We start from the raw sequence: 18,433 nt of genomic DNA on the forward strand, positions 1-18,433 counted from the left end.
TGTCATTTGCAAAAGCAGGCCAGCACCTGCGGCCGGACAAGTGATGCTTTGTGGCATCATGCTTTGTTGCCGTCTGTGTCGTCCACAGTGGTCTGTTGACGCCGTTGTTGTGCAAGAGCGTGACCGGAGAGTGGAGGGCGGACACGTACCCACGACGCCAACGGCCGTCACTGCCCGAGACAGCCCTGACGAACCTTTTTGGACCATCTTTGTGCGGTTTCCCAAGTCCAGGCGACCTAGCAACTCGCGCACCTCATGCTGGCTGTACACATGCTACAAGATAAAAAAAACGACATTGGAAGAAATGGAAAATCTGTCACAGGATTTAGGAGATTAGTTTTAGTAGATTTAGATCTACTGACACGGTCCACAGCATGTACTGTCTCTTTAAATATTTTTCATTCCCATCCCTCCATTTTCTGTACCGCTGATCATTTTAACGCATGAAAGCAATTGTTAAACTTTTTTTCACTCTCAATGAGGAAAAAAACAAGGTTTCAGTGCACTTTTAATATCACATAGAAGAGCTTGTATTTGCTATGTTAATCTACCTTCACTTTAATAATCACAATAAAATGACATTCACAAGCATCTACAGACTGTTTGTCAATTACACTGTAGCACCATACGCGCACAAATATTGCCAGGAATGCTATTGCGGGGTGCTGGATAGTTCCTGGAAAATGCTTCTTAGTAACAATCATCATAATCATCATCATCATCATAATGACCCAACATTATTCCGAGCCAATCAATTCCTAGCTCGTAAATGGCTGCAGTGAGCTCACAAGTCATCCATCAGCCAGGCTGTCACGCACGTATTCGACTGGGGAGAGACTTGTACAATGTAGCCCCCCCCCCGGGAAACTGGGGGGTATATATTGTATTACATACCAAGTGTATTACATTAGTGCTGCCCTGATGCTAGCTCACCTTATCGTCAATGATGACCAGGTCCTTGGGTTCTGTGCGGTCAATCTTCAGCACTCTGTGTTTGGTCTGAGCCTGATTGCTCCCCACCAAAAAATACCTCTGCAAAGGAGAAGAAAAATAATGGCTTAACATCTATTTGGATAGTTTACGCCTTTGCAGTTTTTGTAAGCATGTCATTCCCTTGGCAAGGTTTGTCAATAACATTGGCGCAGCGTTGCAAAATCGCCACCTGGCAAGATGTTTTTCGGTCCCCGACTGCAGTTTTGAGAAGCTTTATGCCCATCACACTACTCCAACATGTAGCAGTAGACAGACCGCTGTTTTTTTTGGGTTTTTTTTCTCCATGGCTGATACCGATACCAATTAGTCAAGGAGGCCCACAACCGATATTTGGAGCCGTTTTTAATTTGCAGTAAAAGGGAAAATATTGGTGTAAAGATTTTGAACAACACAAACTCCAACACTTTGTTGAAATGTCTTTAAGCATGTGTTTATGAAACAGCTTTATCAGATTTGCAACATTTTAAAGTTGTTTTGTTTTTTGTTTTATTGAGACTAAAATTCTAGCAAAAAGTGCAGGGAGCTCCCAGGCTCAGCAGCATGTCATAAAATTAAATGAAAACTTAAAAAAGTTTTTTTTTACCAAAGAAATAAATAAAAGTTTTACAAAATGTCAACCGAATTGAAATCTTAATTTTGCACTTATCTTTGTTTTAAGTACAAACAATTACAAAAAGTGCAGGGAGTTCCCAGGGTCAGCAGCATCTCTTATCACGTTAACTGCAGATTTAAAGAAATGGTTCCCAAAATTGTTTGCCAGTTGGAAGATGATCTCATATCGGTTATTTGCATAACTGTTGTTGATCTGTATACGCAGACTACTGGACACTTTAAAATACTTGAGGATTCTCTGCATCGCTTGCACAATTGTCATTGTATTAGTATTACCACACTACTGGTGGTCACCTTACATTGTTTAATGACTCTCGGTACTTATGTGTTTATGTCCTAAACGTATATTTTTGTAATAGTGGCTCGTTTGCTTATAGTACCAGAGTGGCACCAACTACCAGAGACAAATTCCGCGTGTGCTTTTAACATACTTGGCCAATAAAGATGATTCTGATTCTGATTCTGATTAAACTGAGCAAATCATCCCACACAAGCCTTTGCTGCCATCTCACGTCCACATCAAGGTAAAGCTCCAGTTGCCCTCCAGTCATCTCCAGAACTGTGCTTTTACTTGCTGTAAAATGTCATCGTCAGCTCTTCTCAAACCTTCCATAACTTCATTTACTCCACGTTTAAGACTCAAACACGGTGTTTAACCAACTACGTCCACATTGGACAGAGGCGAATCATTCTTCACATAAGCGACTTTTGTGAGATTTGTGAGATCTGAGCGACTTACGGCTCTCGTCTCGTACAGAACCATCCTTTGGAGCCCACTGATGACAGCTGCAGACTGGGCCATGTTTGAGCCACAAACACTCAATGCAGACAACAGAATAACTGCAAAGGGAACAGAGACAAAACACATTTTATTCAATGACTTCCTGTCCTGGAGCTCGCAATTTGAATGACTTTGTGCTGCAAAACTGACTCACCGTTAAATTAGTCAGGCGACAGCCGCTTATCTTTAACAAACGGCGCCAATTTACATTCCCCCCTCAGGTGGGCTATTCGATATAATTGCTTCAACTGCTCCAATAAAACGCTTTATGAAGTCATTCTAACACGTCGGCGTGTTTGGCTAGCAAATGGGAGCACGCCGTCACGTGAATTTGTTTAAGTCAGGTGACTGACGTGAACGCGGAAGACGTCACTACGGCGCGCGGCGAAGCCCAAACACAACGATATCGTTTTCGGTCAAATAAACGTTCGTAATACGAATTGTAGTGGAATTGACATAAATTATACGTTCAAATGCTTTAATACACACACACACACACACACATACACATATCTATATGTTGGCTCGCCTAAATAAAGAATGATAAAAGTCACCTGATAGGCGTGTTGATAGTTGCTATGGGAACAAACGCCACTGTCAGGTTAGGTTAGTGCTAAAGTTACAAGGTTGTGCCACAAACAAGCAACAGTACAAGTTTCAATGATTTAAACAGCTGGAACAGGTTTTTTCTCTCATAATTATCAAGTCAAGGTAAGCCGACCTTTGGCCAAATTTGTTTTAAAAATAATTGTCTGTGAATTTTCCCTAAACTACCTTTTATTGAAACGTGACAACCGCACTGATTTTCCATATTATTTTATGGAAATACGCTGAGTTTATAGTGTGTATTATTCGTAAGGAAGCTGCGTTATCTTTTTCATATGAATGTAGTTCTAAAACGTGTCACGTAACGTGTCCGATATAAGTACCGTTTTTGTTCCAACGCTGTAACTCGCGTTGACGCTTGGCAGCATCAAACTGGGCGAGAGCCCACACACTTACGTCATGAATGTGCACAAATGTTCTACTGTAGATGACGTTTGATGGAGAGCATGGCACGCCTTAAATTGCTCTATTTGCCCGAAATTGAACCTATTTCAGGCAATAAACCGGGCATATGGATCTAGTGGACAACCTCATCGAAGATGACGCTGAGAGACAGCGTCTACTTTCCAAACCGACCTGCTTCCTCGTGGTTGGAAGGCCGGTAAAGAACGTTTGCTTGTGTGTGTGTGTGTGTGTGTGTGTGTGTGTGTGTGTGAGAGAGAGAGAGAGAGAGAGAGAGAGCGAAAGAGAGACACGACACACACACACACACACACACGCACACACACACACACACACACGCACACAGCAGACACTTCATTAGGTACACTTGCACGGTTTAATTCAAGACCAAACAGCATTTTTTCCCCTTAGGGAAATAATGGAAACCAAACAGAATCAGTTCCAGCGTCAAACTGTTGCCGTCATGACACAAAACAAGACAATGCTTTAGGTAACGTTTTTGACTGCCATAAAAGTGAACAATAAATTAACGGCCCATATGGAAGTTGTCATCTGAAGGCGAGACGACTTCAAGTGTCATACAAGTTAATCGCAGTGCAAGAAAACCATACATTGTAAACGCACATTTAGCTTTGATGATGCACGAGCTACGCGTATAGCATTATAAGGAAACGGTCTACATAACCCCGAACATCAGCACTGTGAGGCAGACGTGCTAACCACTAGGCCCACCGCGCGGCCCCAAGTGGTTCTCCTCAACTCCGGTCCTGGTCGGTCGATGCAGAATCCTTACAGCAAAAGCCTCACTTCGATCATAGCGGGTGGGCGAGGAGAGAGGGGAAGCGGCAGTAAAACAGGCCGAAATCTGGACGTACGGGTGTAAAGGCAGAGCAAGAGCATATTTGCGTGTGGTCTAAGCAAATGCGACAGTGTGCAATTCAATCTTATATCGAGATTTACAGAGGTAGCCACTCTAATTTCCGAGGTGCAAGTCGTCCAGTTTTGGGGTAATAACGATCAAACATTCTACAGTCTGAGTTACGAGTCTCAGTACGTTTTAGTAAACAAAAAACACAGGGCCCTATGCAAGCGCTACAAAAGTGCAAAACTGAGGGTTGCGATTGTGGTAAAGACAATTTCCTGCATTTCAGTCCAGAAGTAATCACAAAGCTACAAAGCTGGCATGTTTAACTACAACGCTTCATTTATTGCCCATCAAACGTCACAGCAACAAAAGATTTGTGACGTCCGTTGTTGCAGGGTGTTGGCAAATCCACCCTGGCCAAAAATATAGCAGAGACCTGGGGGTGTGTTTTAATCGATGGTAAGCATCATTTCTCTCACCCTGCCCTTTTCCAAATGTCATCTTTTTATTCATTCATCTGCTTCCCAATTGCAGACACGGAGGTGCTGGACTACCACATCAGAAGTACAACAGAGGATGGCATCAAGGTAACCCGACTCCTACTGACAGTTCCTCTCCGGTTTGATTTGTTTTTCAAAGTGTATGGCAGGCCGTGCGTTATAGGTTTCCCCACATCGGTACTAAAGCTGATCATTTTACAGCTCCTGGAGATCTTAAACGCGGGCGAAAGTGTGCCCGAAGACATGGTCCTCCGGCTCATATTCGACATGCTGAACTCGTCCAAAGTTGAGCACTACGGTAGGGATCCGTTAGCTTGGAATCGCAGCACATCCTCAGACCACCGCGATGTTTGAATCGCGCATGTCGCAGGCTACGTGCTGAGCTGCCTGCCGTTCATGTCGGAAGAGGGCGTTGGCGTCGGTGAGCAAATGGAGCTGATCGAGAAGCTCAAGCTGAAGCCGGACTTCCTCATCAACATCAAGGTCGGGCCGCGTCACTGAGCCTCCCTTCGTGTTTTCGTGAGTAATTTACTGAAAACAAATCAAATAAATAGGCCCTCGTGTGCCCGCTCGTCAGTGTGCCGACAAGGACCTGGTCCAGAGGCTGTCGAGTCAGAAGCAGCACCCGATGACAGGTCTTCTGTACAATCAAGATCAATGGAAGTGGGACAATGACTTCCACGTAACGGGATTTATAGATGATGAAATAGTGGAGGAGGAGGATAAGGAAGAATCGCAGGTATCTGTTCAACTTTACAAATAAGCTCGCCTCGTTTGCCAGTTGGCATCCACTTTGCAGTGCACATTACGGGCACGCGTCTTAACTTAAACAAATCAGATGGGCGAAGGATTGCCTTGATGGAAGTCTTCTCTCCACCATCTCAAAGCTTGGTAGAGTAGGCTACCAACAGCGGTACGCTGGCTCCCTCTACGGTTTACGAAGGCCTGAATTAAATGTTCAAACTGCGCACGATGTTCAGGCCTTTTGCACACTGCACTTGGCAAAGCCTCGACGTTCCCATTCATTTTGTGAAAAATGTTCTCTTTGGGGGTGGGGACGTTTTTTGAGTTTTTTTTTTTTTTTTTTTTTTTTTGCTGCTGCGTCACCACCTCGGTGGCGTCACCGCTTGCAAATACGCCGTCGTCGTCGTCGAGCGAGTGCAGCGTGAAAGGCCTTCAACGCCCCGAAAAGAAGAAAATCGATGTCAAGTGTTTACTGTGACGTCCCCTTATACTGCCCCACGTTTTTGTGTCGTATGCAGGAAATGTACCTATTCCTAAAACCACCATTGTATGAAAAAGTCAAAAGGACGACTCGTCTCGCTTGCAGGATGATGATGAAGAGGAAGAGGAACAAATTACCCCAAGGTGCACGATTGACCAGCTGGTGTGGATCCCTGAACGTCAGTCCAGAAATACTTCTCTTCGAATCAACGCGTACAAGGATAACATCCTCAGACCGCTGGAGGTACAAATTCTTCCTCTTCAGACGAGGACTTCCGTTGTATAGTAACGCCCGCATATCGTCGTTCAGGATTACATGATGGACCACAACCCGATCTACCTTTTAGAGGTGGACGGAACCAACACACCGGATGAGTTGCTCTTAGTAAGTCGCTTCATACAAACGGCGCGTCGGAAGGTGTTACCGACGCTTGTCGCTGTTTCTCCGCAGTTTGTCTTGTCCCGCCTGGGCTCGATGGCCATACAGCGCGTGTCGGTTCCAGTGGTCCTCCATCAGAACGAAGAGTTGCCCGAAGACATCGAAACGGTCAGCGTTTTTCAGTTATCAACCAATACAGTGGTCCCGAGACCAATTCGTATTTAGGAAGGAAAAATCAGGATTGTATAAAAATGAAAATAGGAATGCATCAAAGCCCGAACCCAACGCAGCCTCCCTTGTGGTTGTAGGAGGACCTGCTGAGGTTTATGTCCTCCTCCAGGATACTAGTGCCAGGCTTCCGGTGGCGGAGGAGCCGCTGGGGTCGAAGTTGTCCGGTCGCCTTGAAAGAAGGCTGCTTCGTCCCCGGAAAACCGGAATTCTCCGTAGGGTGAGGCTTCTTTTTAGGCTCTCGTTCAAATTCTACGTCGCAAAGCGCTCACGCTCGGAACTCCAATCTCTCGTCTCTCAAATCATCTTTCCCCATTGAAACGAATGGAAGCCAGCCTGCCGACAAACAACACAAAAGTTTTGCGACGTATGACAGATATAAGCGACTTACGGCGCTGGTCTCGAAAGACGATTCATTATTTATCGTGCGTCCCCTTTAAATATGGCAAATCTCGCCTCTGAAACCCTCCTGCAGCTTCCGGGACAAAATGTACATCCTTTCATCCCAAGAAGCCTACGATAAGTTTGTGACCAACCCCAGACGCTACCTCCTCCCCCCGATGCCCAGCCCCCCTTGCCGGGTTTGCATCGTCGGAACGACGGCTTCGGGGAGGAGCGAGCTGGCGCGACTGATGGGCGCGCGGCACGGCGTGTCCGTGCTGGAGCTGGAGAAACTGGCGGAGCCGCTGGTGGCGCAGCTGCAGAAGGAGTGGCTGGGCAAAGTCAAGGAGGACTGCACGCAGGCCGCCATGGAGAAGATCAGGACCAAGCAGCAGACCGGGCAACCGAGTTCTGGCAAGTTGCAAGTCTCATAGTTTACTCCGTACCTTTTTCTCGAGCAACAAGGCAACGATTGCAGACCGCCTGATTTGAATTCCTTTTGATATTTTTCCTACCCAGATGGAACCCCTGTTGTGGAAGGCAAGCACGCATTTTAAAAAAAATCGCTCGCAATATTGAAGGGTCAACGTATTGAACGCGATGTCGGAATGCCGTCCTCAGTGACGGAGGATCACCCCGAAGTGGTGGCCCTGGTGCAAACCGCTCTGGAAGAGGCCAAAAAACACGACGCAGCCAAGGAAGTCTATGCTCAGGCTCTGACGAAGGTCGTGAGAGAAGTATGTTTGTCATATATCTAGCAGTTTGGCAGATCGCGAACAAATCTTCAAAAAAGAGGCTTGAAGCTCTTTCGTGCCACTCCCAGTCGACGTTTGCTGTCAAACTAAACAGTAAATCATGGAAGTCTGCTAGCTTCATGCGAACACATAATGGGAAACACCGTAGGCAGGCTAAAGAATCGCATCGGTAGTCACAGAGTTTTCACCCTTTCAGCAACGGAAATTAGAAGACAAACGGGGCACCAAAACACGTAACCAGACAATATGACAATACTCACAAGTACACGTTCTTTATCCTCTGAAACAATGGCGGATACCCGTATCACTGCAGTTTACAGAGTCACCTGCAGGAGTTGAGAAACTCTTGTCGGTTTGTCTGTATGCCTGTATTATACTGCTCCCCGGTGGCCAAGTCGTGCACGTCAGAAGGAGTTGCCATGAAATAGTTATGATGCACAAACTGTTTCATTCCTTCAATTCTGTCCAATGGTGTTATTGCTATACGTTTTTATCAAGCTAAATATCAAGTGCTATTTTCTTACTGCTTTTGAGTTACGAGCGTGGTCGCGGAAGGATTTAAACTCGTATATATCAAGGCATCTTTAGCTCGACAACGCTTTCTCTCGTTTTGCCACAGAACGAATCGACCGACGTGGGTTCCGATGTGGGCAACGGCTGGGTGCTCGACAACTTTCCCAGGAACGCCTCCCAGTTGGAGGCGCTACAACGAGCCGGGATCCTTCCGGATTTCCTCTTCTGTCTCATGCACACGGAGGTCAGTCAGAGTAAGTAGTGTCCCCTCTCAGCTATTGCTCATCCCTCGTTGCCAATCAGGCAGGCAGGCTTTTTATTAACATTGTCCCATTCCCACTGCAGATCAGTCCGGTGCGCCACAGTCAGAAAAAGCTGAAGGTAACACGTTGTTTCCTTCCTGAATCCTGAGTTGTAAAATGTGGGCTGAGCTTGACCCGTTCTCCCACCGCGTCAACTCTTCAGACGAGCCCCAGCACAAAGCGGAGAAGGAGCAGTTCGAGAGAGAATGGGAAGGCCTGCAGCTCTCTCTCAGCTTAAGCCACTCAGTGCTGCAGACCGCCGACAGGAGCCCCAAGGAACTTCTCGACGAGATTGTCCAGCTCATGGAGAGTGAGTGCAAACCCTTTCCATTTGCGTCCGTTTTCTCGAGCGCTCGTCCTCATTGCGACCGTAAGGCGAGCTAGCGCCTAGCCCAGCCGACTTTGGGCGGGCGGAAAAAGATGGAAGAAAACAATGTCTGTTTTTAATTGTTCTGCAGAGCCCTTCAAGTATTTGCCCAGAGAGTTCTCCGCCGTTGACTTGGACGAGGAAGCGGAAGATATTGAAGCCATCGCAAATCTGGAAAATGCCGATGACGAAAACGACTCTGACAAGAACACAGAAGACGAGGAGGGGGAAGAGGAGGAGCAGGAGGAGGAGGATGAAGATGTCAGTAAACTGACTCACTGACGTTTGCGCTTATTGCCGCTTTATTGGCTCGTACACTCGAGATGACCACCAGTCGGTTTGCGACACCTCCCCAAATCAGTACCGAGACTGACCCGCGAGAGGCAGCATTGTGCCACAGTGCATACAGACTGCTGCGAAATACGAACGACAAGAAAATGTTGTCTCGTTTCGCAGTCGTACTGTATCACTGACTTTGAAATCCTACATATCTCATTTGATTTTGCAGATTTTTCACCATATGGAGAATTTTTGATCATTTTTCCCACACGGACGAAAGATAGCGCAGACTCAATAAGTGGGCGCCACGAGGAAAAAAAAGAGTCCGTAAAAGACAGAGAATGTCTAAAGTATGGGATCATTTCGCATTTGAGAAAAACTCAGCTCACAGCAAATCAGTGTTGTCTCACACAACTGTGCCTCTATGGTCAATTAAACATCGTTCGATAATGTAATATAGGCTACTACCGCTAGTTAGAACAAATTGTAGTACCTTCATAGGTGGTCAAGGATAAACACAGCCGCGGTGCATTTTTAATCGTTTTCTTGAACAAACGGTAACAAAATAAACGAGCATATTCCTACGCTAGCCGCACGGCCACACCAAAGAGCAAACACATAGACGGGCTAACCGTTAGCCACTCAACTGCTCGCCGCTATCCTGAGCCAACCTTACACTCTCATTTGCTGACTCACACGTCACTCAACAGGCCAGCTCCGCCTTTTAAAGCCACACACATTCAAAGTTAACAATGGAGGATGGCAACCTCCAGTTGCTTTAGCGCCCACTTGCTCTGTTTTTTTTTTTGGGGGGGGGGGGGTTGCCATTATTCGACAGGCTGCAGATAACATTGTATTGCTTCGTCAGTCTTTTTTTTTTTTTTTTTTTACAAATATTTTGCCAACATACACAAGTTTTAAAATGTTTTGTTGTCCTTTTCTCCATTTAAAAGTCGGAATCCCCAGGGGACGCAACTGCCAAGAAGTCTTTTGGCGATACCTTTAATTTCTGCCCGGTGGTGCTCAAGAAGCAGAATGCGCTGGTGCCCTGCACAGATGAGATATCAGCCAAGTATCGAGAGAAGGTCTACTATTTCTCCAACGTAGATGCCAGGGAAGCCTTCCTGCTCACTCCGGAACAGTTTGTTGGACAAAACGAGCTTTTAAAGGTACAAACTGGATGATGACAAGGGAAAAAATAAAACAAAACATGAATGTTTTGCAATCTTACACGTGCGGTTCAGCCTCCTGCCCTGCGGATATTTCTGCTGGGATGCCGCGGCTCCGGCAAGACCACTCAAGGCGAGTGGCTCGCCAAGCAACTCGGCCTCTTCCACATTCAGTTCAAGGAGCAACTTCAAATGCTCCTCACGCCAAAGATAAAGCAGCGAGTTATCCCCGCCGACGAGTCGACAGAGGAGCATCTGAAGGCCCTGAAGTCCACCATCGAGGACGCCCGAGGTGACGAAGCTGCGGAGCCGACCGAGGTTAGCTTACCGGCTAATTACACTAATCGTGTCTTCGTTTTAGCTTTACAGTGGATCTTTTTTTTTTTTTTTTGGTCCAAAAGGAGGATGCGGGACTGACTGATGAGGAAATTGGTATTAAAGCCTACTTGACTGATGACCTTCCACTGAGTTCACATGTCCTGGATCAGGTCATCAATCCGTACTGGAAAACGGAGCCTTACATGTAACACAGCAAACACACACGCAACCATACGCAAAATTCTCCGTAGGTCGGGCACAATCCGTGCCGTGATGCTGGTCCAGTCATCCATTTTCTGGAGCGCTTGTCCGCTAATTGCCGTCAGCCAATCGCAGGGCGCATATAGACAAACAATTATTCACAATCACATTCACAGCGGTGGACAATTTAGAGTGGTCGTCTTGTGCTCGAGGCCCACATTTGATTTTAACAACGGACAAATGGGCCAAGTCATTTGTAGATGAGTTCAAAAATAAAATAAAGAGAAAATGTATAAAATTGTTTAGTTAACTAAATAATAATTAAAGGTGACCGATGAGGTGTCAATCATTCGCCATTAACTCGTGAGCACACCGGCATACCCCCGCCGCAGCCTTGCGCATGACCTTTTAGCTTGGGCTTCAGGAGCTTAGCTGGAACTATTTTGGTTAAAAAGAAATGTATTTAAAACTAGGGCAGCTGAAAGTATTTAGAAGCCACACAGAATGACCTACACATTTGTTCGACACATACGTTTACATGTACTGTTTTTTTATTTACAAATTTTTTGCACATTCCAAAAAAATAAAACTTCAAACTGATAACATTTAGTGTTATAGTAACACTCTATTACAAATATGTCATGCTTCCCATGTATAGTAGCAGCCGTGGCTAATGTGGGCTCGTTTAATGATGAGAAATAATGAGGAGACGCGGTACAAAAAAAATGGATGGATGGATAATGACATTTTTACTACCCATTTTCAGGGAAAAAAGCGAATGAAATAATCCAACAAATATTACAGAACTCTCGATAAGTGCGCTGATGACGGTCAGACGATTTTTCTTTGAGGTTGAACTCCAAATTGCTAAACTTTTAGGGTGTTCAACTTTGAGGTACCACTGTACACCCTTGCAGTTGATTTCAATGCTGGGTGTTTTGTTTCAGGTCCACGGGTTTCATCCTGGAGGGTTTCCCTCACAACACCGAGGAAGTGCAGCACATGATGCAGCATCAGCTTTATCCCGACGCCGTGGTCACCTTGATGGCGGGGGTGGAGGACGTTCAGGCGCGCCTGTTGCCCAAATTCTGGCAGAGGTGGCGAGAGCACTGCGACCGGCGCGAAGCTTTGCTCGATGTCCTCCGCGAAATACACCGCAAGGCTCGGGTAAGGCAGCCAAAACGCGGAAGCGTAATACTTTACTATCACAAAAAGAACGATTGTAAATGGCACGAGCGTTGGGCACAATCTCACCTTGTAGTGACTCTCTGTTAGGAGCGGGTATCAGAGACAGAGGGGGCAGTGCCCCTCACTATATATATATATATATATATATATATATATACACATAGAGAGAGAGAGAGAGAGAGAGAGAGAGAGAGAGAGAGAGAGAGAGAGCGCGACTCAAGTGGCAGAAGGGGCAATGCCCCACCGGATCCACCAGATGGTGCTGTTGTTGTGTTTTCTATATTATATACATACATCCATAGATGAAGTGATAAATGATTGAATATATTGGAAAAACATTATTTTTTTACTATGAATAAAAACAAAGTAATGCCGGTCAACCTGCGTTTGAAATAGGGTAAAACATATCGGAGAGAAAAATGTTTATTGTTTGTCGTTTAGATGCCAAATGTCAAAGTGGCCATCCAGGCACGTTTTGGGATATCGTACAACGAAAATGTCGCTTGCTCATGTTGAGCTATAACGACGACCTGCATCGCAATAGTGACAATTTGTCGTTGATACAGGACGAGAATATTGTGAAGAGGAGGGCAGAACTAATGGAAGAAAAAGAAGCCTCTTCAACAGCCGCAAAAGTAAACCATCTCGTCAACCGCTGTCACTGTTCGACTATTGTTTTGTATTTATTCTAAGCCGTAAACAAACCAGTTTAGTTGCCGGGAGGATGATGAGGACGACGAAGACGCGACAAACATAGAGGAAGAGATAGAGGCCATATTGGAGGAGGAGTTCCCCGTGGAAAGGTACGACGAGTTCAAAGAAGAAGACGATCTGGAGGAAGCAACTGCCGAGAGGCTGAACACGGAGATCGAAGAACGTTACGTTGCCGACTCCAACAACATTTCTACCGTGCTGGTAAAAGAGACACACAACACCATTCCGCACTCCGCCATATTTGGCCATTATTTGAACATTACATCATGTAGCTTTGCACAACCGGTTTTTAATTAACATTGTGGTAGCACCCCCCCAAAATAATTTTAACATTGGAAATAGAAAAAAAAACAAAACGTAAACTAAAATTGTCATCAAAATTCTATTGAATGTACGCCGCTTTAGAGTGCCTCGTTGTTGGCCGTGAGTGCGCGCACGCCACGTAGAGAAGGCAGAAGAGTGGGACAAAACAAAAAGTGGCGGCGTCTGGCGCGGTCATGACGTGGAAAAGCCACGTGACAACCGGTGGGACATATTTTAGCCGGTGGAGGCTTTAAGCGGATATATTTTGGCGGCTCAAACATGTTGTTATGTGTCAGCTGGACGGAGTAGCATCCATTTTTCCGCTTCGCAGAAGTGGTATTTGATTGACAGTTGAGCAGGACATGAACACAGCATTTGAGACGAGAGAGAACGTTGTGATGTTTTTTTGGGGTTGTTAACAACACTCCGTGCTGCGTCAAATTAAGAAGACTTTTGTTTTGATAATTCAGTTGAATCATCTGTCTTACGCACTCTTTCCTCCCGTCTCGCGCTTATTTCTTCGTGAGTCTGCAATAACAGTTTGTGTGTAAAAATGATATGTACGATGTACAATCTGTGATACAGCGAGACCGCAAAAAGTGAACCGCGTTCTGTCGAGGGACGAGTGTGCCGACCTTTGGCCCACCTTGTACATTAGCTAGCTTGCCTGTATACTTGTGTTGACTGTTCAAATATGGTGTTTGTTGTTTGTTTTTTGTCCCACACTCAGGAGGTTCTGAGCGAACTCAAAATTCCCCGGATCTCTATCAACGCCTCGCGCAAGACGGGCGTGGTTCGGCGTCAGCTCCTCCTGAAAGTGGAGCCGCTGCAGGCCAACCGCGAGTCGCTCTTCCAAAAATGCCAGCCCATCTCGTTCAACCTGGCGCAGCTGCTCCTGCTCTACTCGTACAAGTTCCACAGCGCCTTCGGCTGCTTGGACCCGGTCAAGGTAAGCTTGCCGTGCCAAGGCCCTCTCGCAATTGCTGGGATCGTTATTATTATTACGATTGTTCCGCCATGTCACCCGCCTTTGAAGTTGGAAAAGTTCTTTCCTTGTCTGCCAATCCACACAGCGCTACAATGAAGGAGACCTCATCCAACCTGTGCTGTGGCCTCTTGATACCACATGCCCAGTGCTCTTCAACCAGTATATTTACTTTTTTGGCTCCAAGAAGAACCAGCAAATATTCACGCTCAACCCCTTGAAGTACCTCAGGCAGTCAAAGCCCTCCCCGATGCTTCCTGTTAAAATGGCCGTCGTCGGACCACCCAAATCGGGGAAAACGAGCGGTGAGTCCCTTCCTATCCCGTTTGTTCCTTTTTTTTGACATTCCCCGCCGTCCCCGCAGTGGCCACGATGTTCGCGCAGAGGTACGGTTTGGACCTGTTGTCCATCGGCGGCGTCATGCGGCGCATTCTTGACGAGCAGGAGCACAGCGACCTGTCGGCGCAGATGAAGCAACATCTCCACCAGGGCCTCGTGGTGCCAGATGAGCTGGCCATCCAGTGCCTGGAGAAGGTGCTCATGAGCTTGGTCTGCAGCACACAAGGGTGTGTTACGAGAACACTTCACACCACAATGCACCACGATGGTCTTTAGCTCTGAGCTGTGGCAAGAGTGGATTCCTTCCGATTTTAGAGTCCGAAACGGGTCGGGGCCGACAAGCTTAAATAATGAACGCTCTTGATGTGTATGGGGAAAGCCGTGACACCGTGAATTGTGCCGCGGAACGGAATGTAGCCAATCAAAGAAGCGCCTTGCTCAGGAACAACGAAGCGGCCGTAAATGAAAGCAAACTCTTACCCGATGTCGTTTGTTGTATAAACGTGGCTTCCCCAGATGGCGAGAAGTATTTTCAAAAGCGAGTTGTTTTTTTTGAGGACATCGCCATTTAAGATCTGAAAAATCCTTATGCGTGTACCAGACCTAAGTGCAATTGGATAGTTAGCCACGGCACGTCTGATGATCTCTCATGGCACGCTAATGTGACTTTTTGGAAATCAGCGTATTATGCGATTCCAGGTACGTGTTGGATGGCTTTCCCGTGACCATGAAGCAAGCCGAGCTGATGCAGTCCAACAGCATCATCCCCATGATCGTGGTCGAGATGGAGCTGCAGACGGTGGAAGTGCTCAAGCGAGCCCTCGCGAGCAAGACGCAGGAGAACAAGTCAGACAGCATCATCCACGCAGCCGACAAACGGACAATTTTGACACATGCGACGCTTTTCGCGGCAGGCCCCACCCGATGCACGACAGCGCCGAGATCCTCCACGTCCGCGACACGTGTTACAAGCAGGAAGCGCAGCTGATGCGACGGCACTTCCAGCAGCAGTATGACAACTGGATCCAGATGGAAGGCCTCAAGAGCAAGTGGTACATATGGGAACGCCTGATCAAGGAGATCAGCGTCAGCATGGAGTACATCCACACTTACCTGAGGAGGACCAGGAGCGGTAAGTTCCCGGAGAGCAAAAGCAGGACGAGCTAACGGGTTTTGACCGTGCCTATTAATAACGCAGGCCGAGCGGGCTGCATCAACAGGCTATGCGTCACACCCAAAGAGTTTCAGCGTCAGCTGGGAGAGTTTGCCCACTACTGCCCCGTGTGCCTGGCTCTGCAGGACCACCTCGTGGACTGCTCAGAAACCGCATCCCTGATGTACGCTGCAGAATACAACAGGCGATATTTCAAGATGTGTGGCACGCACCATTTGGAGGTCCGCCTGAAAACAAAAAGAACACTTGTATGCATTCAAGAAGGAAGTCTAAAGAGAGAACGTTTTATGTTCTAATGTTTTAGCGCTTCCTTGCCGACCCGGATCAATTTGTCACCCCGGGCTGCCCGCGCCCTCTCCCCGAAGCGGACCGGCTGCCCAAAAAGTTGACCGAGACGGAGGTGAAGAGCACATCCCCGCAGCAGGTTGAGATGAAAGGCTTCTGCCCTGTCACTTATCTGGACGGCAAACTGAGGTACGCACTCATTTGAGTTCGCAGCCGCATTCACTACTATTGGATCTCCAGCGGGCTGGACCACTATATTTGTGGCCTGAAAAAGCTCGAAATAATGACTATTCCAAAATTGTTTTGATGCAAATAGTTACAAGTACATTCTGAAAGTATTCGGGTTCGTTGAATTCATGTCTTGTGCAAATCAAATCATGACCTGCTTGAATTTCCTGGTAATGTCAGCCACTCGTTGCTCGGCAGAATCTTAAAGGCGGGATTGTTTGAATTTTCCTGTTCATGTCAGCGGCTCTTGGCTGAGGCCTAATTCACAGGGCGTAATTATTTCATCGTTCAAACTCACAAAAAGGACAGTTTCTTCAATTTCTCGGTCACGTCGCCTACTTGTTGCTGGGCAGATTTCAGTGGGTACAATCATTTGCGCCCCCAAACCCACAAAAAAAAAAGAAGAATTTCCTGATCATGTCAACCGCTTGTTGCTAGGCAGAATTCAATCATTTGTGCCCCAAGCGCACACACAAAAAAAGAATCATTCACGACACATGTTTAGTCGGCACTATACGCACTGTTACATAAATAAGATTGAATCAATGCTCTGTATTAAATATAAACGACAACCTTAGTCATGCTTCTGTACGGTTTCCCCACCTCAGGTACGAAGCTCTAGTCCGCGGCAGCACGGAATACGCAGTGGAATACCGAGAGCGGCTGTACACCTGCGAGACGAAGCAGAAGCAGTACAAGTTTTTGAGGTGAGACAAAATCTCCGCGGAATCTTTTGTGCCACTTCGCATCAGTCCGTTGAGCAGCTGCGATACATGGTTTCTCAAGCGCTCCGCAACGCTACTGGGACCTCAAGCTGCCCAGTAAGGTTCCGCCGCTTTGTGAGCCGAACCCGCTCACCTCCCTCCCCACGCTGGGCTACCTGGAACAGGTCAGAACCGCTGGCAAATGTCAAGCGGTCCGAGCGGCAAGCGTGTTTGTGAGCCGTTCGGTCTGCTCCGCAGGGGGCGGCGGTGGCGGTCGTCAAGGCCATGACGGCTGTTGGGTGCCTCAAACCGAAGTTTCCCTTCTTCAGTATGGAACGATCCGCTCTTCACTACGTGGCCTTCTACATGAAAGGTACTCAGTCGCGTGCAGTCGTTCGATGACAAAGCGCAAAGGAATTTCGGTACGCCGGTGCCGCGAGATACGATAAGTTGAATTCATTCCAAACCCATTGAAATGAATGGAAATGCCATTCATCCCAAAAACAAGAGACATTCCTGTAAGGTATTTTCTCACAAGTAAAATAGTGCTCTACGATATTGTACTTTATCAAAAGAAACATTGTAACAATATAGTTAAATAAAATGCAAATAGTTTTTGCATCATGGTTTAACGTGTCAATTCAATCCATTGTGCTGCTCCTCCTGGTATGCCTCTCTTGGGCACCGGGGGCCAGTATAATACAGTCATACAGACCAATGAAGAAGAGTCACCACTACTCTCAGTGACTCAATAAGCGGCAATAATATTTGTCGTTTTTATAGCAGAGAATATATGTCTGTGAGTATTGTGATATTGTCTGAGACAAGATTATACGATAACCGTTATTTGTCTCACAATGAGGAGATTTGCAACAATTCATGACAACAAATGATGGAGCTCAAAGTCGTTGTTTTTAAGACTGAATCCCTTTGTTTCTCTCTCGCTCTCTCTGCCCAGCATTCAACCATAACAGCACAGAACACATTCGCCAGATGTACAAAAATAAGTTGGCCTCGTTTGAGGAGGACTGCGCGCTCATCCCCTACCTGAGCTCGTCGATGCAAGCGGAATACAAGCTCCCCGACGAATGCCCCGTCGAATGTGACTTCCAACTGAAGAGGTTTCTCGCCTTGAGAGATTCGCCCCGAGAGAAATCTGGTCTGCAAATGTAACCCGGGACGCTCTGCGTTAGACGCTGAACCGTCACCAGCGTGGTTGTGTTTCATTTTGCGCGTCCGTCGCAATCAACCACAAAGACTCAGAACGTTCCATCTGAGTCGTGTATTTTGTTCTCAGTGCATGTCCGCTTCATTGTGCTGTACAGTATTTAAATAATAATAATAAAAATAATGCCGCCCAAAATAGCCTACGACAAGAAACCTTTGAGCTTGTCTCATTTATTTGTATAAATGAGTGTTGATGTGCTTGATTGTTTTTGAGAAAAGAAGAATCTTATATTAATGCATAATATTATGCATAAAATATATATTTTTAATAATAAATATATGGTCGCTACTTCACGGATTTCCATCTATTGCGGGGTGTTTTGGAACGTGGCCCCGGTGATAAACGAAGGACTACTGTATCGTAGTCACGCCGATTTATGGGGCTCAATCATAACTGCCCCAGAGGCCAAT

General features: G+C 46.6%; 2 protein-coding genes across 5 annotated transcripts in view; one reads left to right on the plus strand and one right to left on the minus strand.

Moving 5' to 3' along the window:
• fig4a (FIG4 phosphoinositide 5-phosphatase a) overlaps positions 1-2,719 on the minus strand; it is a 37,712-nt gene extending 34,993 nt beyond the window's left edge. For all 4 annotated transcript variants that reach the window (XR_009770266.1, XR_009770267.1, XM_061703752.1 and 1 more), the window contains exons 1-4: positions 2,541-2,719; positions 2,345-2,445; positions 934-1,032; positions 150-273 (exon numbers count right to left, since the gene is read on the minus strand). Coding sequence is in view for 2 of the 4 variants with exons in the window: in XM_061703752.1 (XP_061559736.1) it covers positions 150-273; positions 934-1,032; positions 2,345-2,407 (286 nt within the window). In the remaining 2 variants the exon portion in view is untranslated. The remainder of the gene's footprint in view (positions 1-149; positions 274-933; positions 1,033-2,344; positions 2,446-2,540) is intronic.
• Positions 2,720-2,992: 273 nt separating this feature from the next.
• ak9 (adenylate kinase 9) lies at positions 2,993-18,156 on the plus strand. Its single transcript, XM_061703756.1, has 35 exons — positions 2,993-3,097; positions 3,488-3,593; positions 4,655-4,718; positions 4,794-4,846; positions 4,961-5,057; positions 5,130-5,242; positions 5,337-5,498; positions 6,090-6,227; positions 6,294-6,368; positions 6,435-6,530; positions 6,671-6,810; positions 7,066-7,385; positions 7,491-7,511; positions 7,593-7,708; positions 8,346-8,493; positions 8,585-8,620; positions 8,705-8,851; positions 9,000-9,169; positions 10,141-10,356; positions 10,432-10,674; positions 10,758-10,879; positions 11,823-12,042; positions 12,630-12,698; positions 12,772-12,978; positions 13,811-14,029; positions 14,154-14,370; positions 14,430-14,631; positions 15,104-15,250; positions 15,319-15,536; positions 15,603-15,799; positions 15,883-16,052; positions 16,700-16,798; positions 16,878-16,980; positions 17,054-17,168; positions 17,754-18,156. Exons 2-35 carry the CDS (start codon positions 3,504-3,506, stop codon positions 17,966-17,968), a joined length of 4,965 nt encoding a protein of 1,654 aa, XP_061559740.1. The 5' UTR covers positions 2,993-3,097; positions 3,488-3,503; the 3' UTR covers positions 17,969-18,156.
• The last annotated feature ends 277 nt before the right edge of the window (positions 18,157-18,433 follow it).

This window comes from Phycodurus eques, chromosome 18 (genome assembly GCF_024500275.1).
Source record: "Phycodurus eques isolate BA_2022a chromosome 18, UOR_Pequ_1.1, whole genome shotgun sequence".
NCBI classification, from domain to species: Eukaryota; Metazoa; Chordata; class Actinopteri; order Syngnathiformes; family Syngnathidae; genus Phycodurus; species Phycodurus eques.